The 24,275-nt window shown below is 39.0% G+C and overlaps 1 protein-coding gene across 2 annotated transcripts in view; it reads left to right on the forward strand.

The window, feature by feature from the left end:
* The window catches only part of LOC149160948 (integral membrane protein (Protein of unknown function DUF92, transmembrane)), a 122,792-nt gene that overhangs the window by 51,267 nt on the left and 47,250 nt on the right, over window positions 1-24,275 (forward strand). The window contains exons 1-2 of one of the 2 annotated variants that reach the window (XM_089436841.1): window positions 6,599-7,204; window positions 16,513-16,766. In XM_089436841.1, coding sequence (XP_089292967.1) covers window positions 6,821-7,204; window positions 16,513-16,766 — 638 coding nt within the window. In that variant the 5' untranslated portion in view covers window positions 6,599-6,820. Of the gene's footprint in view, window positions 1-6,598; window positions 7,205-16,512; window positions 16,767-24,275 lie in introns of those variants that run through there. The other variant, XM_089436842.1, reaches the window with a different exon arrangement.

The raw sequence follows: 24,275 nt of genomic DNA on the forward strand, positions 1-24,275 counted from the left end.
GACATGAGCTTTGTAAGTGTCCTGTCTGCCTACAGAGCCTACACCTGAAAGCGGTGTTTTCATAATCTAGGACTTGCAACCAGTTTTGTTGTTTGTAGATCAGCCTTATATTGTCCAGCAACCCTTTACTTAAATCTACTTCCACACAAATACGTGCGAAAGTGTAGATCCTTTCATCAATCCTTTCCAGATCTGTTTTGATATATTTCCCTATGTTGTTCCCAATGCCTTCCAAGACTCGTTCATTCCAGAAATGCAGAGGAAGATTGTATAGTCTAACTCAGACCGGCATTTTGGTTACAGTCATTTTGTTTGGATCAAAATATGGAAACCATGGGGTCATAAACAGCCCCGATGTTCCCCAAAACCATGGCCCTGCACTAATGACTATATCTCTGACTTCCTTTGATGTAAATCTTACTATAAAAAACCCCTTTGAGCATAGATGAATATCACATTCCATGGTCCAGCTGGTGAAGATCCAATGGAATAGATCCATGGGTTTAGGCCAAAAGCTGTTGAAACGGCAAATGAGAGCTTGCGTTTCATAGGACTTTACAAAATCATCAAGCCCTGTAGAATCTAAATTTAAGGCTGGGGTTTGCTCTGACTGATCTACTATGTATGGCCTGGGTATGTGACCGCCTTGATCTGGAGAGGACCCTAGGTCTCTGCTGCCCTGTAAAATATTTTTGTAGGATAAACCTCCCTTGGGTTGGTGCTGGGGTGCAGTTTTTTTTCCCTTGTCTCCGCTTTGCCATCCCTGAGGCGGAGCCCCTCCTCTCAGTTTATTAAGTTTTTATATGTTTATTAATTATCTAATTTGAAATATCATGGTTGCGAATGTAAATCATTATTATTTTTTAACTAATTCTTTATTTTATGAACACGACAACTTCTCTCCCATATTAAGTCGACATTTAAATGTTTACACTCATTTACAATCACTACAATATATCCCCCATAGTGGGCTAGAAAACCTTTCAACACAATTACTTTAAACTTTAATGTATTATTATTACACAAATTCAACATATTAAAGATTTTAACTCTAATATATTGTTACACAAATTCATTATATTAAAAACTTGTTTTTTTCTTATTATATTTCTAACTTTTCAATATAAAAAAATAATTAAATTTCAACTCTACCATGTTGTTTGTTCATACAAATTTAACTAAGCTTACATACCAAAGTCAAAAAGTTGTTCTGATTGTGTTTCTAAAGTTTTCAAATACAAAGCTTTAGAAAAATAATGCAAATAATATATATATATATATATATATATATATATATATATATATATATATATATATATATATATATATTGCATACACTACCACAATGGGGGTGGCAAACAATGAAATAAATGGGGCTGGGTTCGTGCTTTCCTACTGCCACTTTCTACACATGTATCTCCCTCAAGGCACATTTAAGGAGCCTCACCTTCCAAGGTGGGAGGCCGAGGCCCTTAGGCAAATGTATGTCATATGCGTCAGCCATATTGTTCACTCCACAACATGCTTTTTGTTTCAAGTTGGTGGTTTTGCCTTAACGCTCTCCTTTGTCGCTTCCTCCAGCTCTTGTCTTTTCCCACCATGTGCCTGGACTCTTTCCTGGTCCCCTGGGTGGGTTGTCTCTTGTCCTTGTTGATAAGCTCCCCCCCCAAGTTGTCAACTTTTTTAGAAGGGGAGGGCATGGTCCCTTGTTTGACGCCAGTACAACCTAACTGGCAAATTGTAATGACTTTCCTCTTACATGGCCACCTTATGCAACTCCCCTCTCACCTCAATCCGAGTCTGTCTAACATCCTGATGCCTCTGGTAGCCATGATGCATGAGAGAGCTCGCTATATGCGCAACATTAGAGGTCATGGAGCTTTAGCGGATTCTAGGGCGCGTCTTCGAGCAGAATCCTCGGCTCATAGCTTTCATGCCAGTGTGCCACTAGACATACAAGAGGAAATTTGATTAGTGGAGGAAGAAATCCATCATGAACGACATGTCACTCTTGATTTCGACATCATGTCAACCACTGCTCCTTAGGTTCCAAAGACAGGTAATTCACGCGACCATCAAAACCATTACTTGCATACTGTTGATTTATATTGGCATGTCAAGTGATGACTTGGAAAAACTTGGGATAGAAGACAATTTAATCTAATCTTTTACATAAAGTTAGATGAACTCCATGACCGTATGCTTAACGTGGAAGATTGACTGACCCAATTAGAGATGGGTTCTCCACCCAACTCTCTGGCTCCTCCACCATGCAAGGTTGAGGAATAACCAATTAACCTGGATACTTCTATATCATCATGATGCTACTATTCCATGCAACATTCTCTCAGCTTTGATTTTGCCAACTAGCCTTCAGAGCTACAGTTATGTTTTGTTTATTTTCATGCCAAGCCAAATTTTCTTTTGACGATAGACTCTGTAGTTAAGCAAGGCTTCTATTGTTGTCTCTTATTGTTGGTTTCCCCCTGCGTGGGGAAAAATTGGTTTTGGTCTCTATTTTCATGGACTCTCCTCTAATTTCGCAAGTTCTTGACTCTCTACTTTACTACCTCTACTATGGTTTCCAAAGTGGTAGGCCAAATGTAGCAATTTTGCTAAATTGATTTGAATCTCTTCTATTGCAATACAAAGGCTACCTACAAAAAGAAAATTGCATACACACTTGCAAAAAATATAATGTTGTTATGAATGGTTTTATTTGACTATGGACTCTATGGACTTCATTGCTTGTTTTCTTTGAATAGTTATGATATCCTTTATTCCTTTGTCGAAATTCTTCAACATAATTCCAATGCATTTTTTCTTAAATAAAGTTTTCAAGTTTCAAGTTCCATTTTTAATAAATGATATTCTATAATTGTTAAATAACAATTCCGTCATCTTTTTATTTATAATAAATGGCAAAATCTGTTCAATAAATTGTCTAAGTGTGAAACTCTTTCTCAAACAACCTCTAATTTTACAATAGAACTTGGAAGAAGACCAACCTACCTTATTAGTGATGGGAAGATCGAATTGGTTTGATTGCAACATTTTGTCCATTTATGTTGTACTCTTTATTAGTGATCATTGTAGTGATTAATTGATCAAAAAATGTCTTTATTGCAAATTGATTATTGTTGTGTCTATTACAAATTTTGCTAACAAGATGACATTTCTAGTCTTACGACCATCCATGATTTGATCATGTGTATTCTTTGTTACCAACCATGATTTGATCGTCTAAAGTTGCACATCATTTTACCTTTAAGGTTGTAATTATGAATCCATGAGCCACTTTTGCAGTGAAGGTTATGTGAGCTAGTTCTTTATTTTAATAATCTTGATCTCTTTTGTAGGTATATACCTCATTGAGGCACCAGGCACTATTTTTAATGTGAGAATACTTGGATGAGAGGCTCACATCCTATCCTATTTATCCTGAAGTGATGGAAGATGTATAGCATAAGTTTTCTAGGCATAGAATCAATCACAATCATACTCAAATATGTAGAGTAAATAACTTCATTTTTATCTACAAGAAAAAAACTAAGGGCTTTAATTTGTTGACAAATTTGTAATAATTTGAGGGTGCACAATGGCCAATGGCAAACATGTGGTCACTTCTTCAGAGCCCATGAAAACATTTTGCCTTCCCAAAATAAAAATGTGAATGGTAAACTTGGGTGTCTCTATCATCTAATTAACCACAATCACAACTCCCAAATAAAACATGAGCCATAATATATACATCTTTATGGTTTCGCTGTCTTTAGACATTGAGCTAAATGTAATTTTATCGCTTCTACTTTAAACAGGGATGGAAGATGTATAATATAAATTGTCTAGGCATGGAGTCAATCACAATCATACTAAAATATGTAGAGTAAACAACTTCTTTTTTATCTACACAAAGAAACTAAGGGTTCTAATTTGTGGACAAATTTGTAATGACACATAATGACCCAGGTACTTCCCCTCATTCTTGTGGTAGTACCCAAGGTAAACCATAGATTCTTGAATGCACAAGACCATGTCAACAACTCATGAATATGTCATTTATAACTCATCAAAATCAATTCATTAGCAGCAAACATGTTGCAAAGTAAGATTTGAACCTAGATGGGGTGAGTAATAACCACTTGAATTACACCTAATTGACTTATATATAGTAGCTACTTTCGCTATTTCCCTAAACTTATAATTTAGCTGTTATCTTTAATTGTTTATATAAATAACTAAAATAATTTTTTTATATGAACAAGGAAACCATAGGTTAAACAATCTCTAGGGTTGTAGAAGTTAAAGGACATAGGAATCTTTTAGGTTTTTATTATTTTAAAGGATAAGAAGCTCAAGGACATAATGAAAGGCAAACACAAACTACTTTCCACTATTTAGCCATGGCATCCATGCTTGGTCTTGCCTTGTACAGAGGCATGTAATGGCTTAGCTAATGGATTCTTATTGTTTGCCAGACGGGTCGGCCTAGGGTCATTCATTAAACAACATGAGCATTTGTAGGTGTTTGGAGTCCCATGGTCAATGACACTAATGGGGCCTCAATTATGTGGCTTTATTATTAGTGTGCTTTTGAAAGACACTTTAGAATTTGGGTGCTTAAGAAGTGAAAATTTAGGTTTCTATCTTGAATCTCACCCTTGCAAGAATAAAAATCATTAGATTAGATCTGGTTAGATTTAGATAATAGTGACACTCAAATAAATATGTATACATGTGTCAGTGTACCTATGTTGGTAAGTTATATGAATTGCACATTTAATGTGATTATTAGTAATATGTGACCAACATGCAGTTAATACTAGTGTTAGGTGGTTAAGGCACTATAATGGCACTAGTATTTTGTGTGTTGGAAATATTGGTGTAATTAATAAATGTGGTCACGACCCATTCACATGTGTAATTATGTACTTGTAATTATAGTTAAAGTTGTATTTATTGTATATTAGGTTTGTGGTTAAGGCCGACCTAGTCGAGTTTGAGTTGCAGATTCAATAACCCACTTGGGGTGTGTGCCTTTGTTATGTGGGCCTATAACCCCTCTTCAGAGGATGCCTAACTCGAGTTTTGTATAAATAATAAACTCAAGTCTCATTTATATCATCTCATCTTATGATCTTCTTGATCTATCATGCAAAGTGTGATAAGCATAAGGACACTTTTACTTGGCATTTTTTCTCTTGTAGTTAACAATTTCTCTTGGGTGCTCTTATGCATTTATGTTCACACACTTGTACTTAGCTTTTACACACTCTCTCTGGTGCACTAGAACTATTTCTCTCTTGCACACTCGTGAAGAAACTAATTTAGAATTTAGGTGAGATTTCATTTTGTGAATTCACTTATTGACCCTTATAAATATCAATACTATAAATGACGTATCTAACATATTTTATAATTGAAAAAGTGTGATATGTAAGTTTTGCATGGGTAGCCTATGTCTACCTAGCCACATGATGTACCTTTGTAACGACATTAATACAATGTTTTATATTATGTCCCTTCTCTTGTATTTATCTTGTATATGGATACCCTCTTTTCCACCAATAATGGTATTAAAACAATATTGTTTTTGAGCCCTGCAATGACATTGAAGACTATAAGAGGATTCTTGAAGTTTGATATGGTTGCTTGAGGAGAGAAACAATTAAAGTGCTTTTTGGGCTTAGTGGGCTCTAGTTTGTCCAGTGATATTATAAGGATTTAGAAGTTTTGTAAGCATATATGGGGAAAAGAGTTGGGTAGAAAGAATAAGGATTATGTTCAAGAATTCAACCCCACGTGTGTCTCCAACAGAAAGAGTACATTGGAGTTAGCATTCCATGGAGAGAAAAGATTCTTATTGCTCAATTAAGAACCAACTTGCATCAACTACAGTGCGAAACAGGTCAGTGGAAAAGACCTAAAGAAGCTTGGGAAGAGTGAGTGTGTACTTTTTGCATTTCTGGGGCAGTGGAATCGGAAAAACATTTCATTTTGGAATGTGATGGTTTCAGAGACATTAGAGACAGTTACAAAAGTATGTTAACATTGGTTCCTTGGCATTGTCTTTTCAGTGAGGAGTGAGGACACTGATTGGGTCAACTCATTATTAATTTGAATAATAAAAATATTGAATTGCAAAACGCAAAAAAAAAACAAAAAAACTAATATCCCATGGACTATATCTACTCTTCATTCATTTTTTCAAAATATGAAAGCTAATAATCCCATGGACTATATCTAGTCTTCATTCATTTTTTTAAATATCAGAGCGATATTGCCCTCCGACTCGTTAACACTGTGACTGAATTCGAATATTGCCCTCCGGCTCGTTAACACTGTGATTGAATTCGAAGGTCGAAGAAGGATCACAAAGATTGGCATGGTTGCTTGTTGAATAATTTCAACGAGAGCGGAAAATACAATTTTTTTAATGGTCAAATAAATGTTTAATTAAATTTTGGAGTTTTTAAAATACAGAATGGTGCCCAGGACTTTCCTCGAGCGACTTTCTTGGATAAAAAAATCCTTTATTTGAGATTTTTAAAGGAATTTCATATTGTTTTATATCTTGAATTTTATATTGAACCAAGAGAACACAAACCCATTAAAAAAGAAACCTTAAAAGAGAAACCAAGAATAAAAATATAGCAGTCTAGAATAATCACCACAAGAAGCAAACAACGCTTTTTTAATTCTTATTTCCGTCAACGTGGAAGAATATGTTCGCCAGTTGAAACATTCAGTTACATAGTTTACGCCAGAATATGTTCGCCAGTTGAAACAGTCAATTACATAGTTTTCGCCAGTCCTAGTTATGGTCCTCTTATACCTGCTTCCCGGGTCGCCAGTTCGAATCTCTTCCCATCCCCCTGTACTAAAGCCTTCAATTTATGCCCTAAGAAAGCTTCTGCGCAGGCGAGAGAATTTTTCAAACACCAGAAGACTCCCAATGACATCGGTCAACGCCGGGCTACAATTGCCGGGGGTTTTGTCGGAGGCAGTTAGCGCATTTCAGTTGTCTCCGCCAACATGGGAATCCGCTATACTTAGCAACACTCTCATATTTTTGGCGGGTTCTCCGTTACTTTTCGTCGGTCTCACGACTCCTGGCATTGGGGCCGCGTTCCTGCTGGGGAGCTTATCATGGAGGGCATTTGGAAGCAGAGGGTTTTTCGCCGTCGTTATTTATTATCTTATTGTGAGTAAATTTGCACATCTATGCTTTCTGCAGCATTTCTTTATTTCTGTTAATTTGTGTATCTGTGATTTGTTTTTAAAATTTTCTTCAGTGTTTTATTTATTATGATTCTTTGTGTTTCTTGTAGATTTTTTTGTTTTTGTTTTTTTTTTTCATTTTTCCTTAATTGTAATTAAAATGTTTTTATCATTTTCCCCCAAAATTGTGCTTAATTGGTCCTATTTCGATAATTTTACACACAAAATGTTTAGCCCGAGCCTGACGATTTAATTTTCTGAAATCTGATGTTGCAAATATGGAGTTTGGAAGTGCTCTATTGGTATACATTTTAAAATCTGGGGTCACTGACTGAAAGCTCTTCATTGTGCCTTGACAGCCCGGCCCAATATGAGAGATATTTAGTCTCCTTCCCTGATATTTAACATATGGTATTTTAAGAAACTAATACAATAATAACGATAAATAAGTATTTTAGGTTAGCCTTTCCAAGGAAAACCTGGCTGGGAACCCAAAGGACCTCTCTGGCATATATTAGTGCATCTAACTCAGGGGATTTGAACTGTGCAACTGTTAACATGGAACTAGCCAGACACCCAGCAACATTGGCCACAATTGGTTCAGCTAACACCTTGGGGTACACATGCACATTTTTTACCCTAAAGAAAATGTACTAGGAAACCCAAGGATGCTTCCCTGCAGTCGTGGATGACATCCCTAGTAAACCCAGTAGCATTGACTAGTGTGCCTCACATGGATTCAGACCAACAGTTGCTTGCACAGAAGTAGCCAAATGCCCAACAACATTAGTGATAACTGGTTGAGCTAACCCCTTATAACATTGGATTTAATGTAGATCCATCACACATACACATAAGGGTAGATCCATCTTAAGTGAGAATCTTTAAGCACAAAGAGATTTGCATCTCAATTTCTTTTTTATTCCTCTTGTATTTAATAAATCCAGAGTTAAAATGGATTTTTTTACTATGTGTGCACCCTTTAAAAATGTCACCAGAAATGGGAACACAAAATGGGAACCAAATGAGAAATCGGGCCAGAGGGTTTATGGCAATAAGGATGTGAACCCCCCCCAGTATATATAATATTATACATGTAAAATTGATTAATAATATTAATATACTAATGCAATTTTAAGATAGGATGGGTAACATAGTTTTAAATACATTGACTGGTCAAGTTTCTGTAACAGAGTTTTATTTACGTTTCTCCTCGTCAATTTCCTGGAGACAGTTTCATATACATTACTTCTGGTCAGTTTCTGTTAACATAGTTTAAGATATATTGCTCATGGTTAGGTTTCTGGTAACATAATTTTAGATACATTGCTTCTGGTCAGGTTCTGGTAAGATAGTTTTAAATACATTGCTCCTGGTCAGGTTTCTGGTAACATAGTTTTATATATATTCTGTGCTTCTTTAGGCTGAAAAAAGAACAGTAAAGTTGTCACAAGTTGACAGATTTAGACAATAACAGGCCACAGTATTAATTAAGAAAATGATTATACCAGTGATGACATTCCAATCAATGGCTAACCCAAATCATTGGTAACCAATACGACAGGTTCTAAGTTCACAGCCACTTCTGCGTTAGCATCTACCCAATGGTTTTTTGTAACTGTGTACAATGTACATGGGCAATCTGTGTATTTTGAAAGGAGTTATTTGGTTTCTTGCATCAGGGTTTAAAAATGCAGATGCCTGTATGGTAATTTGCTGAATTGCCTTTTTAAAAGCTTTCTTAACAAGCTTTGATTGTCCCTAGATGGTTGGCCTTCGAGGAAAGAACCGAGTCGGAAATAAATACGAAATACGTTTTTACATGAGGATGAACCCTACAACTTAAAGAACAGGCCTGCAAAGGAAGACAGATTTGAGCAAGCGGAGTCAGAATGAAGAGAGCAAGTCAGCCGAGTGGTCTATAATCATTTTCGAGGCAGCAGGGGGATTCTGAGAAGAGCTTCATCCCTCGAAGGAGTGGCCTCTAATCATATCAAAAGTGGTTCCTCTTTTGCAAGCTTGAACCTCTAGAGGAGTTCTCTAGTTTCAGGCTTCAGCTTCGTTATTAGAAACTTTCTGACTCTTTTAATAAGGAAAACATAAAGACTACCTTCTACATCACAAATGTGCATGCCCTGCAGATCCCGCATTCTTTCTTGAAGTCCTGTTAAGCACATGTTTGTGCAACTCTTTAGGAATCAGGTACGCTTTAGGATCAGTTACCTTTAGTTTGGTGGGAACGACCTCAACCCATGGGGACACGCACTCTTCTTGGGAGTGCATAATAACAGTGGGTGGAGGCCGTTAACACCAAGAAGAGTGCATGTCCCCATGTTGAAGTCTATTGTTAGACCATATTGTATTGGGTGTCCAAGGATCATTTGCATGGCACCTTATAGGATGACACTTATGGACTTCCTATGCACCAACTGCAGATCATGGGCATTATCATGGTGCTATCATTATGGTTTATATGACCCTTGGCCAACCAGTGGAGAACGTGGCAGTTATGGAGAATGACTCGGCATGATTAGTTTGTCACGACTTTTGTGCTCCTTTCAACATATCAGATGGATTGGTCATGTTTTCACCATTGGTGGAGGTTGCTTCAATGGCATATCATATAGTTTTCATCTTGTTGTGTGACAGACTAGGGTAATTTTGCCCTAGGAATTCTTGCACAGCTAGGTTTTATTCAACATCTTTGCAATTCACAAGATAAACAGCTCTAGTACAAAATATATTCTTTAGTATCCACAATCAACAATACAACATAACATTATGGTTCAACGAAACAATTACAGTATTCACTGTCCAGATAATCCAACTAATACAAATATAAATTTCAATTGTTCTCAAAATCTAGAGTTCAACAGGATTTTGACACTTTTCTAATTCCAAACTATACCGTGTAATTCAGACCTAACCAAAAAATTAGGATCTAACTATAGAACGGACCCTTCTCTGCTCTGCTACAAATTTGTCCATGATGTGATTGAATTCAAGAGTGAGGATGTGGGTGTTCTAATGCCGACCTGTTGGTTGGAACTCCTCAAACCCTATCTCCACCTTCAACGAGGGTTCTAAGCACTTCGTCCAACTTCTGTCCTTCGTAAGGGCCTCAGATCAACCTCGACTCTTAAAAAAACCACAAAAAAGGGCTACTGTCCCAAAATGCTATCTCTTGAAGTCCTTAGGATGATTCGACCTTACACAGAGTGTTGAACTCCTGCTACAGGATGCCCATGTTGGGGGGGGGGGGGTTCTTCAGCTCCAGACCCTTCTGAATGATTCGGGGCTTAGCTCAAGAGGTGATGTCCAATCTCATTCAATTGCCTTGGCCCACAGAACCTCAATCTAACCAGAAGATCACTCATAGAGACCTTGGTCTGCTCCAAGATGTAAATCGAGCTGCTACACCTTCAAACCTTAAAGCAGGGGGCAAACCTTCAATTTAAGCCCCAAATTGAAGCCTCGAGTAAAGTTAGGGTTTTGTTGGGGCTCAAATTACCTAAGGTTGATGACGTCAACCCTATTAGGGCTATATTTCAACCATGGAAAATGATATATTTTGAGTGTAAAAGATCATCCAAGTTGAGTTCAAGCTAGAAAAGCCTCAACATTCATCTATTAAGAGCCCTAGTTGAATTCGACCTTATGCCCTAGCCATAGTGGCTTGCCTTAAAGGGCTTAAAAAATAGATAAGGAAGAAAAAATGTCTTAAGATTTTTGACCACCACAAGGATTCCCAGTGCCTATCCCTACTTGGGTGATGGAATATTTAGGGCTAAACTTAAAAAAAAATCAAATCTATGCTTGGAGTAAGGGGGGAAACCCTAGTTTTCACTTGCAAACCTTAGCTATTTTTTCATGAGGGGAGAAATTAAGTAGAGGAAATCTCTCTAGGAGGTCCTCTATGGCATTCAAGGAAAACATTTAACATGCAATGATCAAGCAATATTTTCCAATAAAGATATGCATTTAGACATGGAACAAGAAAAACCCTAGCCATATATTCATCACATGAAAAACTGTTAAAAATATGCAATAACACTTATAATTTTTCCAAGAAATTGCCTTCTTTCAATCCTAAAAAGACATCACCAACACACGAATTAGTCCCTAATAGCGATAGCTCCAAAAAGATCACATCTCTACAAGTAGTGAGTTACAACAAGGCTAAGTTGAGCTCTCTAAAGGAGGCTGAAGTCCACAAGTGATGATAAAAAATAAGAATGGAGTGATCCTCCATTTATATGAGGTTTATCACATCCATTAATTCATCTAAAAGCCGTATAACAAGTTTGATTTTGAGTAAATATTAAGTAAGTGGGTTACAAGCCAACCCAATAGCTCAACATAACAACATAAGCCACTAATTTCCCACACATGTGAGCCAAAATTCCTCTCCAAACATGACGCCATGCCCTTTTAGGGCTAATAAGGCTCCAATAGTGTGAAATATCGGCTAGATAGATCTCCAACAATCATAATCAACATGCATTGAGGAAGAATCCTCAAATCAAGCCTCAAAACATCTCCATGTGTTCAAAAGCCAACTTTGGGGCCTTGTGCCATCTCCATGGGTGCCATTAAGACAACATGGTGTCGTTTCTCTCTAGTGTTGGGGCTCCATGAGGTAGTACAAAGCCCTCCTTAATCATCTTGAGGATGATAATCATGACCTATACTTTGGATCAAGGCATGGCCATCAAACAGTGTCAGGGCCAACATGGGGGCATGTTGGGTCCGCTGGGTACGTCATCAAGAATCTCCAATGCTAACCAAAGTGAGCTCATTGTTTCAGGCTTCAGCGTCTGAGGGTGCTTTGGGCTCCATGAGGTAGTACAAAGCCCTCCTTAATCATCTTGAGGATGATAATCATGACCTATACTTTGGATCAAGGCATGGCCATCAAACAGTGTCAAGGCCAACATGGGGGCATGTTGGGTCCGCTGGGTACGTCATCAAGAATCTCCAATGCTAACCAAAGTGAGCTCATTGTTTCAGCGTCTGAGGGTGCTTTGGGGTGTCAATCAACTGTGAGGATCATCAAAGTGCTCAACACTTTGTTGTGGAAGTTTGACATTGCATTTGCAAGGTCATCTTGCTCTCTGGAAGTGTAGCACAACCTGGGCATCATATGGAGTAGGCATGGAATTATTAGTGTGCCCTCAAGGTCTTTGCTGCTCTATGTAAACCACCTAGCGAGACCATCTTAAACTCAAATGAAAGCAACCACTCATTCGTGACAATGACCATATATTCATCATAATGGACCATACTTAATTGTTATGGGCATAGTAAGACTTCAAACTGGGATTGCCTTCAAATATCTAACTAGACCAAGTCCCATAAAAGTGTTCTCTACCTTTTTAGAAGCGGCTAGGTAATCAACCCTATAAGGAGCTTCTAGCCCCTAAGGGGAGGTGACATTTCCAAGGTCAACCCTTCAGTTTATAAGTGTTAGTGACAATAAAGTGCAATAGAGGGGAAACACTTCATGACTGTGTCATGGCCATGCGACCAACTGATTTAGGTCCACATCCGAAGTGTATAGATGTAATGGAAGGAGAAATCGTGGAGGCATGAGTTACCCCTTTCCTCAGCCTACTTTTTCCACCCCATTGGTGTGCGTTTTACTTTTTTTGATAATGCTTTTATATGGAGTGCAACTTAGGTGTCCAAGCTTGCTTTTTATGGTATATCATTTATTTACCCCTTAAAGATGAGTTAGTTTCTCACTCATGAAGTTTTGCACATGCAAGAGTTCCTTATGATGAGATGGAGCATCTAGTGCTTAGGAATTGGGTGATGGCTAATGAGGGGGGTAGAGCTCATGCTAGGCTTTTGCCCACACACTAATTATGTCTCTGCCATCTTTTGCATTTTAACTTTACTTTTTCTTTTGTTGTGGCCATTTTATGCTTTTATATTTCTTTTAGCTACATCATCCTCTAGGGCAACATTTTCAGCCGTGGCCCCTAACTCAAATATGTGGTTATGTGGGTGCCAAATCCCAATGAACCGACAACAGTTAACTCGAAGGATGGATGTGATATCATGGGAAGGTGAAAAGTGGCAAGTATGGAATGGCTACGGACACACTACTTCAATCCAAGTTTTCCAAGTAGTGCACCTCCTATAACCTTAAGGCCTTAGAGGAGGTCCCACTGGACTATGGCTGAAGACTAACCCCTTGGTAAGGTGAGAGAACAAGCTTACAGTCAAGATCAGTCAATTATCCAGATCACCCCTCTATTCATGTTAAAATGCCCAAAACATTAAGTAAAAACACTTGATTGTAAAATGGTTAAGTACCTGCTGAGTGGTAGCCCACCTATATTCAAGGGGAATGCCGGATGGTGAGAGGTGTATGACTGGTGCAAATGGCGGAGGAATGTGGCATATTTTCATAATTGTGCATTATCTAGGGCTGCTGGTTGCGTGGCTGTCCAAGATAGGAGAAAAGTTTTCTCCTATAGTGTTACCAATTTTTGGTGGGTAACAGGGATACTTTGTGTCCATGAGAGATAGGTACCCAGACTTAGCTCACTGCTTTTTAGAGGATATTGACTCTCTGGTCCTCCTTTGATGGAGTTATTGCTAGTTTTTGGAGGTTCCCTTGTTGCTTTAATTGGTTGCACTTTTACTGATTGACTTTAGCCTTTCAGGTACACTTTGACCACTCTAGGTCACCTCTTACCTTCTAAATAGATGTTGAACTAAGTGATTTTGGCGGATATCTGTGTATCCAGCTCACTCAGAGCAAAGACTGTTTTGGAATTGGTGCATGTTGATACATGTGGTCCAATGCATACCATTTTTGTCTTTGGTGCCAGGTAGTTTTTGAAGATTGTAGATGAATTTTCAAGAAAAATGTGGGTTTACTTCGTAAAAAAAAAGTGAGCTGTCTTTGTTAAATTTATGATTTTTAAAGCCGTGGTTGAAAAGGAGCCCAACAGAAGTGAAAAAGTCTTTTGAAGTTTGAACTGATAATGGAGGAGAATTTTGCTCCACTGAATTTGTTGAATTCTGACAATTGGCAGGGTTTCAATGTTAGTATACTAATTATTCTCCTCCACTGAATGGAGTAGTTGAAATTATAGATTGCATGGGTGGTGGAGATGCATATTGGAGCATAAGGTGGTGTCTAATAAGTAGTAGGCAGAAGTAATACATACTACAATGTAGTTGCATAATAGATCTCAAACAAACACAGTGCAAAATCACCCTGGAAGATACTTGGTCTTAAGGAAAGCCTCAGTGGAGTCAATTCATTGTGCTTGGTTTTGTTGCATATGTTTTAGTTCTATAGGAAAACAAAGTAAATTAGATGCCAAATGCATGGATTTGATGTTTTTGGCTATAGTGAAACAACGCCAACCTATAGGTTGATTGATATTGTTACTAATAAGGGGACATTTAATTGTGATGTCATCATTAATGAAAAATCAGGACTTTTACAACCTGAGTTTGATCAACAATATGATCCAAAAATCAGCAATGGGGGCTGTGTAATGGCTGAAAAATCAGCCTTGATATGTGTTAGAAAAATATGCATGAGGAAGGACAATCTTCTGGAGTTGGGGTGCAAGGAGATTTCAACAATGAGTGACTCAAATCATGCAGATAATGGCACTGGTTTGGGGGGCCAAGGAGAGGAGAAATGCCAAAATGGTATTATTGCACCTTCGAGGATGTTTGGTGGGAGGAGCTACCTCAACTGAAGAAGAGTGGTCAGCCAAAGTAGTAGCTATATTATTCTTTATCTGTTATCGTTGATGAGAATTAGAAAGATGAAGACAAGAAAACCCTCAGTGAGGGACTAGTAGCTTCTATAGTGAAGCAGGATGGTGCTTTTGCAGGGAAACAAAACAAGAACTTTGATTTTCTAGGCTACAAAGGTGTAGAAGAGGCGAGTTTAGTGGACCGACCAGACTACATCAATGGTAGAAGGGCTGAAATCCTTAACCAACATTGACTCTAATCTGGCTGGTGAGTGAATGGTCAAAAATATGTTTGGTGGCATGACTAGTATGCTAGTTGCTTTCATGTCATGTAGTTCATTTCCAATTGCCAATTGCCATCAGAACTCAGACACAGGCTGGAGACGTCTTGCTTGGTCCAGATAAGTTGTCTTTATTCTAGAACAAGCAACTATATGCCATCTGACCATTGTGGGAGGATGTTAAATGTTATCATAGTCATAATTAGGAGTTTTGTTAATGTATATCACATATTTCTGTTGTCATGTTACTTATTGTAATAAAGCTAGGTAAGGTCGTAATATGACTCAATTATGTATTTAATAAAGGATGTTAGAAAATCATAATTATGTAACTTACACAACGTACACCACTTCCCTTATGTAGTGTGGCATTACTATTGAATGAGGTCAGCATTTTGTTCATTCTTGATTGTATATTTTCATGGATTTTCTAAGTTGCATGAAACATGAAAACTAGTACAAGTTTATGAAACATGACTCCCAATTTTTGGAAACCTGGAAACCAGGTATTTGAAAAATACAAAAAATAATAATTTATGAAAATAGCACATTATATTGCAAATTTGATAAAATGATCAAGAAATTTAGTGCATTTTAGGAAATGTTTTAGACTTGAGTTCGTCACTCGTTTCCTGTCTTTAAGAGTTTTTGTGGGCCTGACTCATGCCCTGTTTGGTCCAAAATACAATCTATTAAGGCTGGAACCCATTGGAAGTGTGCGTCTGTGCTTCCAAATCCCAAAACATCTGCAAAACAATATGGGACATTTCTGGCAGTTTTGAAAAGCATTTCTGAGTTTCTGTGTGTTCAGCTCAGAAATGTGGGGTGGTTGCTTCTTGCAACTTAGGATTACACATGTCCCTTTCTCATATTCTCAGTGACTTAGAACTAGAACATGCTTTGAACCATTTTGTTCAATATTTAAACTGTTTGGGTGCATTGAAAATTCAACAATTCACCTGTCCAAACCCATTTTGCTAACTAGTGATAGTGGGACCAGACCAAGGCTGAGGATACATTACATTGGAATTTGGAACGAAATATGGTTATTGTCATCATCACCATGAAATTGTTCACGTGTGTATAACTGGGGACTTCTTTTGAGTACACCTTTTCCAGTTTGATTTATTATTATTTGATTTTCCATGGACAGTCAGTAATAGATGATGTTCTGTGGTATGTACATAGGACCCAAAAAATTAATTTAATTCCGTTTCAGATAATCAGGATTGAGGGATATAATATTATATGAGTTATTTTTAATGATAATAGTGATACAGGGTACAGGAGCTACAAAACTGAAGCTGAAACAGAAAGAGGCTGAAGGAGTTGCAGAGAAAAGGAAAGGAAGACGAGGGCCAAGCAGTGTTTTTGGTTCTGGAGCTGCTGGATGCTTATGTGCTTTATGCTCCATTTTTGGGTTAGGTGGGATAACATTCAGAAATCTTTGGCAGCTGGGATTTGTTGCAAGTTTTTGCACAAAGCTTAGTGATACAGTTTCCAGTGAGATTGGGAAGGCCTATGGTAAAACAACGTATACATCTCTCTCTTCTCTGTTATTCACATATATGTCTGTTGATACTTGCATTCATCTTTTTGATCAATTCATTGATGGGCATTAATGTGATTTGTCTCATTAAATTTTACCACATTGCATGCATAGATCTTTTTAGTGTTTGAAATTGTTAAGCATGATAAGTAACTCCATAGAAGTTTCACATCTCAGAAACCATGTGCAGAATATGGAAAATATTTGCAGTGAAACTTAAAGAAATATTAGGACCATCTCTGTTGATGGTCGCTGAAAATAACACCCTTTTGGATTTAGCAAAATGGTTATAATGTTTTTAATATTTATATATGTTGGATAGTGTCATACACTAAGTCAGCTGACATGATGAAAATATGAGTATCTGACATGAGACACGACTCTGGAAACAAGAGACAGGACACGTTATATAACGCTAACAAATTAGTGAATTATTACACATACGAAAATGAAATGTAAACAAAGATTCAAATCTCTTTAGAATTCAGAAATTAAAACATTTACATAATGATGATACAAATTCAATCATACAGCTAGTGCATATAATCAAAATAGTATTGAGTGCAATCCATCTCTGAACCAAAAATATATCAACAAATAGGCTCTAAACGGCCTCCAGAGTCCAAAAAAATCATGCTATAACAAATAACTAGTGATACATATCATCAAAATCATTGCCTATATTGGGATCCTCATCATCAATATCACCCTCTAAGCATTAAAATAAAATAGAAAAAAATGTCAAATCAAGATTTTGTTTTAGTAATGGTACATTTTTACTAGGGTCATAATAGAGGAGTTCAAAGATCACTGCCACCAACATTGAGGTATATAGAGGGCTTGGTGCTCTTGATTAAATGCTATTTTCATACCCTCATACATGATAGAATCGAATGTAAATGTCTAAGTTACCAGGATTTGGATACGAATACGGATACGGATCCGGATCTAGACCTGCTAGTTTTTTGAAAATCCAGGATCCAGATATGGCAAGGATATGCCACGTACAAAAAAATTAAAATATAATAATTTTTTTAAAATTTTAAAAAACACTTTAGAGTTCAAAAATCAATTACTCCCTGAAACCATCAAAACTTTTAGAACTGAAACCATTAGATATATTATAGATATGAAGACTGAAACATTGAACGATGCATCTTTCCTCATACAAAGTAACAAAAAAGTTAATATCATAAATGATAATAGTAAATACATTTACATATCCTCAAATGGATCTGCGTTATCTTCTGCATATTTCAACTCTACATCATGAATAGATGATGGGGGTCTTGGAATGTAGGAAGTTGCATTAGTAGGCTGGACTGGTGGTGGAACAATATCCTCAAGTAGGTTGAGGTGAGTCATGGCATTTAGTGTCAAGTTCAAGTCAGAGATCTTAGGCTCCACATCCCACATCCTGCTCGGACCTTTTTTGTGCTCTGGTTCAACATGTGATAGAAGACGGAGGTTGGAATGAACATACACAAGATTTTCAGCGCTTGCCGCTCCCAGCGTGTTTTGCTTTATTGAATGGATAAAGCCATATATTGATTTGGGGTAGCATCGGTTGTGCTCTAGCCATCAAAAATTGGTGGAGAGGCTAAAGCACATGAGATCTCCAAAACCCAGAAATGGTTTGGACAGATTGTACCCAGTTTGGAAGATATTAAAATAATTAATATTTTTAACGGAGTTTCTAAGTCTAAACTTAGGAAAAATAAAATATTAATGGGTATTAATATAAAACTGGGTTAGAAGGTTCCAAAAGTCATGGATCAAGCCAAATCTAATTTTAGCCATTGATTGGAGATTTAATCTCGGCCCTTGAAGGACCAACGAGAAAAGTATAAGAAGGGGCTTGAGGGTCAGTTGGAGGAGACACTAGAGTGATCAGTCATTCATTTTGCTAGAGTGGGGTTGCTAAGAAAAAGTGAATCAGTGATCAGCAGTGAGGGGTAGTGAGTACTGGACAGAGAGGCAAAGACAATACTGAGAGACCAACGCGGAACTAGGGAGAGTGAGAGCAGCAGCCAGTTCAGGCCACACAGAGCCCAGTAGAGACAGCGCAGAGGCCGGAGGGACTGCGTCATCCACGCAAAGGTTGTTGGAGTGACGTAGAGGGTCCCAAACGCTGTGTAGTGCCTCACAGGGCTGACGCAGAGGGTCTCGAGGCTGATGCAAAGGCCAGAAGGGCCATCGCTGAGCTTCAGTTGTGCTAGAGAGGGTTTCGTGGGACAGGTTTTTTGAATCCCTGTTTCCGAATATAGAGGTATTGTAGTTGTGTATTTTTCTCTATCAGGTGAGCCGGTTAGGCACGCAGTTGTACTCAAGGAAACACTGCATAATAAACCCTCAGAATAGCTACATTGGTTTTCTCGCATTAGGTTTTTCGTGGACTTTTGTCCAAAAATAACGGTGTCACTTGTGTGCTTGTTTTCTTTCAGTTGATGATTTGTAGATGTTGTGACTGTATTGTGTTTATTTCGGTATTTAAATGTTTTAAAAAACTTGTTCAGAATTTACAAGTAGAAGAAATAAACCAGCAGAATACAGATTAATTTTCTGACGAATAGACTTAGAAAATTCAACATGGTATGAGAGCGTGGTTGCAGATCACAGGAGAGCTAAAGGCATCAACTAAGTAGAGCATTTGCAGCAGAATCAGTTGTCCTGAGTGATAGTAGTTGATCGTTGCAGAAGCAATAGAGGAAGGGTTGATGCAGAGGGACTGCGTCATCAGTTTGGGCCAGAGAGAGGCCAGTGCAGAGGCTGAGGAGGGCAGAGAGAGGCTCACGCAGAGACTAGGAGGGTTGACGCAGTGGTTGAGGGAGCTATTTTTGCTGTAGCTGGGATTGCATAGAGCCTAGAGGCTTAGTCCTTCAGTTGCTGGGGCGAAGGAAGTTGTGGGCAGTTTGTGGGAGCAAAACTGGTGGGGTACTGTGGTTAGAACAATACCTAACAGGGCAAGACCAAGGTAGAGGAAGTTGCTGACGAGGTAGATTTCTAGCCAAGGAATCCGGATAAGTGTTGCAGTTGCACAGACGATTGGAGAGGGGCAACTTGATGGTTGGCAGAAGGATTTCCAGGAGGGAAATCGAGACTCAAAGGGAGTTAAGAAGAGGACTTCCAGACGGGAAGTGGAGAAACTCAGCAGGAGTCGAACTGAGAACTTCCAGATGGGAAGTAGAGAGACTCAACAGGAGTCGAACTAAGAACTTCCAGGTAGGAAGTAGAGAGACTCGGAGGAGTCGACAGAAACGAGCAAAGAGATGGCCGTGAATGCGCTGAGAGATCAGGACAGGTTGGACGGAGCGTCCAACTTTGTGGTTTGGAAGGCTAAGATCTTGTCCATTCTAGACAGACATCGTATCAAGGGCTGCGCCTTGAGAGTAATGGCTATCACAGTTGAACCAGTAGCTAATGAAAGGTATGAGGAGGCAATGGCTAAGGCAAAGCGCATCATCCTTGATGGGGTCAAGGATCATGTGGTCCCACATATTGCCGAGAAGGAAACGATAAAGGAGATGTGGGACACTTTGAAGACATTGTACCAGCGTGCTTCCGTGCTACCAGCATACTTCTGTGCAGAGGAAGATGCTCCTGGAGAATCAGCTAAGGTCATACCAGATGCAGAAGGGAGAGCATATTGATATCTTCCTCGGTCGGTTGAAGGAGATCCATGACCAACTGACTTCCATAGGGGCCATGTTGGATCAGGAATTGATGGTGAGGACCGCACTTAACGCAGTCTCCGAGGAGTGGGAGACATTTGTCCAGAGCATGCTGGGCAGGGCGAGTCTTCTAGATTGGGAAGAACTGTGGGTGGCTCTTCGTCAAGAAGAAATCAAACGACTGACCAAGACGGGAAGTAGCAGCAAAGGGGTCAGGATCAAGAAGGAAGAGAAAGAGGATGCAGCTCTAGCATCTGCGGGAAAGCAAGAGAAGAGGAAGACGAAGGATCTCTCCAAGGTCAAGTGCTTCCATTGTGGGGAACTGGTTTACTATGCGAACTAGTCTCCGAGGAAGAAGAGTAAGGGAGAGGCTTCTGACTCAAAGGCAGCGCCAACGAAGGCGGAGAAAGAAGTCGAGGAGGATGTGATTGTGTCATGAGTGCTCATGTGCCACTTGAGAAGAAATGGGGAGACATCGAGCTGTAGTCAGGAGGACTACAGGCGATGATGGGCAGGAACCTTGAGGGACCCAACCTCTTGGATTATACCTTGCTACGGGAGCCCCAAAGAGGAGTTGCAGGACTGGCGGATGTTGATAGAAACGGATGCGGATAAAGCGGCAGAGAGTGCTATAGTGCAGGAGTCCCCGGGCAGCGCGAGGCTAGCAGGCTGCAATAGTGCGAGAGGCACGAGAGTGTTGCAACGGTGCAAGATGGCACAGAGATGTGTGTAATGGTGAGAGATGCAGGGAGTTGTTGTAGCAATGCAAAGGTCATTAGAGGGAGCACTTGTTAGTGTCAGAGAGAGCTTCAACATTAGGAGTGTTTCTAGCCTGACAGGGATGTCAGAAGTTGGGTGGATTAGTTACTTACTTCTCAGTAATTGAGTTGCAGTGCAGTAACACGATGTAGCATGATGAGAGGGGGATGCAGTGCAGATGCAGCGTTGGGAAGATGGACCAACAACAACATGGATGCAGAGGGAGCTGCCGTATGGATGCAGTAGTGGTAGTAGCAGGGCCATGGGAAACAATACAGGATGCAACAGTGCAAAGGATGTTGGGCTGGGAGGCCTAGCATCAGCACAGGGACCGGTGCTGGATAATGAGAGTGATGCTCAGTGAGGAGTATTACTAGAGCGCAGTCCTCGCTAAGAGGGAGTGTTTATTTGGGGTAGAATTGGATGTGCTCTAGCCATGAAAATTGGCGAAGAGGCTAAAGCACATGAAATCTCCAAGACCCAGGAATGGTTTGGATAGATTGTACTCGGTTTGGAAGATATTAAAATAATTAATATTTTTAGTGGAGTTCCTAAGTCTAAACTTAGGAAAAGTCAAATATTAAGGGGTATTAATATAAAACTAGGTTAGAAGGTTCCAAAAGTCATGGATCAAGCCAAATCTAATCTTAGCTGTTGGTTAGAGATTTAATCTCGACCGTTGAAGGACCAACGAGAAAAGTATAAGAAGAGGCTTGAGGGTCAGTTGGAGGAGACACCAGAGCGATCAATCATTCATTTTGCTAGAGTGGGGTTGTTAAGCAAAAGTGAATCAGTGATCAGCAGCGAGGGGCAGTGAGTACTAGACAGAGAGGCGAAGGCAATATTGAGAGACCAGCGCAGAAGCAGGGAGAGCGAGAGCCGCAGTCAGTTTAGGCCACGCAGAGCCCAATAGAGACAACGCAAAGGCTGCTGGAGTGACGCAAAGGGTCCCAAAGGCTACGCAGTGCCTCATAGGGCTAACACAGAGGGTCCCGAGGTTGACGCAGATCAGCAGGAGGCTGATGCAAAAGGCCAGAAGGGCCAACGCTGAGCTTCAGTTCTGCCGGAGAGGGTTTCGTGGGACAGGTTTTCTGAATACCTGTTTCCAAATATAGAGGTATTGCTGTCGTGCATTTTTCTCTGTCGAGTGAGTTGGGTAGGCACCTAATTATACTCAAGGAAATACTGCGTAATAATAAACCCTTAGAATAGCTGCATTGAATTTCCCGCATTGGGTTTTTCTGGGGACATTTGTCCAAAAATAACAGTCTCACTTGTGTGCTTGTTTTCTTTCAGTTGATGATCTGTAGATGTTGTGAATATATTGTGTTTATTTCGGTATTTAAATGTTTTAAATAACTTGTTCAGAATTTACAAGTAGAAGAAATAAATCAGCAGAATACAGATTAATTTTCTAACGGATAGACTTAGAAAATTCAAAACCATATGTACTCCAATTCCTCTTAGCTGATGAGGAACTAGCAACTTGTGATAACAACTTAGTGGCTAGAGTGGAGAGATGAATACCATCCCCTCCATGGAAGCCCCACCAAGTAATAGGATCAATATGCCCTCGATCATCCATAGCTACTGGATCTGAAAAGCTACCAGTAGATTGTACAAAGCCTCCAAATTCTTGGCATACTTCCATTGTAACTCCCATATCTCTATAAATTTTCCTCAAGGCTGTCTTGTATCCTTGTACCACTTTAGTATCTTTGTTTGGTGCTGTTCTACCAGGTAAAGACAAAATTTTGGAATGATAATATTCAGGGTGCAATGCATAGGCCAAAAAGTGTAATGGTGTGGTCATTTTGCTCCACCTTTTTGTAACTATGTCCTTGACTTCATAATAGAAGGTTTCAAAAGGGTCATTTTCACTTGCCTTGATAATTTCCCTTATTCTTTCCAACATACTATCAATGCTTTCATAAACTTCCCCCAAACAAGGTGTATCTGTGTCAAATATCCCGATCAATGTCAAGATTGGATCAGTAATCCATAGAAGGTATTGGACATTGTCCCACCATGTATCATCAAGAATGATGGACTTGATTTTTTGCCCTCTATCAGAAGTGGAAGTCCTCCATGATTCCCAAAGAGGGCCAATGACTATTGTTTGTAATGCTTGTCTCACCTCCACAAGCCTCTTTATGACAAGAGTGTAGGAGGCAAAACGAGTTTCAACAACCTACAAGTTTCAAAAAGTCAAATCTCAAATGAGAAATCATATATAAATTTAATTAAAATTTAAAATTAAGAATTTCCAATACAAATAATATTGATTAAAAAATGAGTACCTTCAGTAGCTCCAACTTTGCAAAACCTCGATATATGGCTTGGGACATTAAATGATTGGTTATGAACATTTGGATTTTTTTTGCTGCTACATATATTTCATTAATCCATTCAATCTCACCAATCTTGGTAAGCATAAAGTTCAATGAATGTACTGCACATGAAGTCCAAAATATGTGATCATATTGACCCTCCATAATCAAACCTGCAGCTTTACAAACCTGTGCGTTGTCCATAATGACTTGGACAACATTATGTGGCCCCACACTTTCTATTGCATCAATAAGAATTGTGGATATGAAAGATGCATCTTTCTCTATTCCACTGCAATCAACAAACTTCAAAAATTTTGCCCCTTGGGGGCATACCGCAACAACATTAATTAATGGACAGTTTCTTTGGTCTCTCCATCCATTAGAAATGATGGACACCCTTGTTTCTGCTTAAGTATCCTGGATTGCTTGTAGCTGTCTATCCACGGATTGTCTCTTTGATGCCAACAAAGTAGTGCATACCTTTTCATATCTGGGGCTTTTGTACCCTTTTGGTGTTTCATTAACTGCCTTAACCATTTGTTGCCAATAAGGGGAACGCACCAAATTGAATGCTAGCCCATTTGCATAGATGCAACGAGCTACATGTTCATCGACTATGTCTCTATCTTGATTATTGAAAGCTGCTTCAAGAGGGCCTAGAGTGGGCCTTTTATTAGTTGTGGCAACAGGCCTAGATGGCAATGGAGGCCTATTTGTAGAGATTTGCATAG

Source organism: Pinus tabuliformis, chromosome 5_2 (assembly GCF_031772625.1).
Source record: "Pinus tabuliformis cultivar Carrire ecotype Pingquan chromosome 5_2, CPIR1, whole genome shotgun sequence".
NCBI lineage: Eukaryota > Viridiplantae > Streptophyta > Pinopsida > Pinales > Pinaceae > Pinus > Pinus tabuliformis.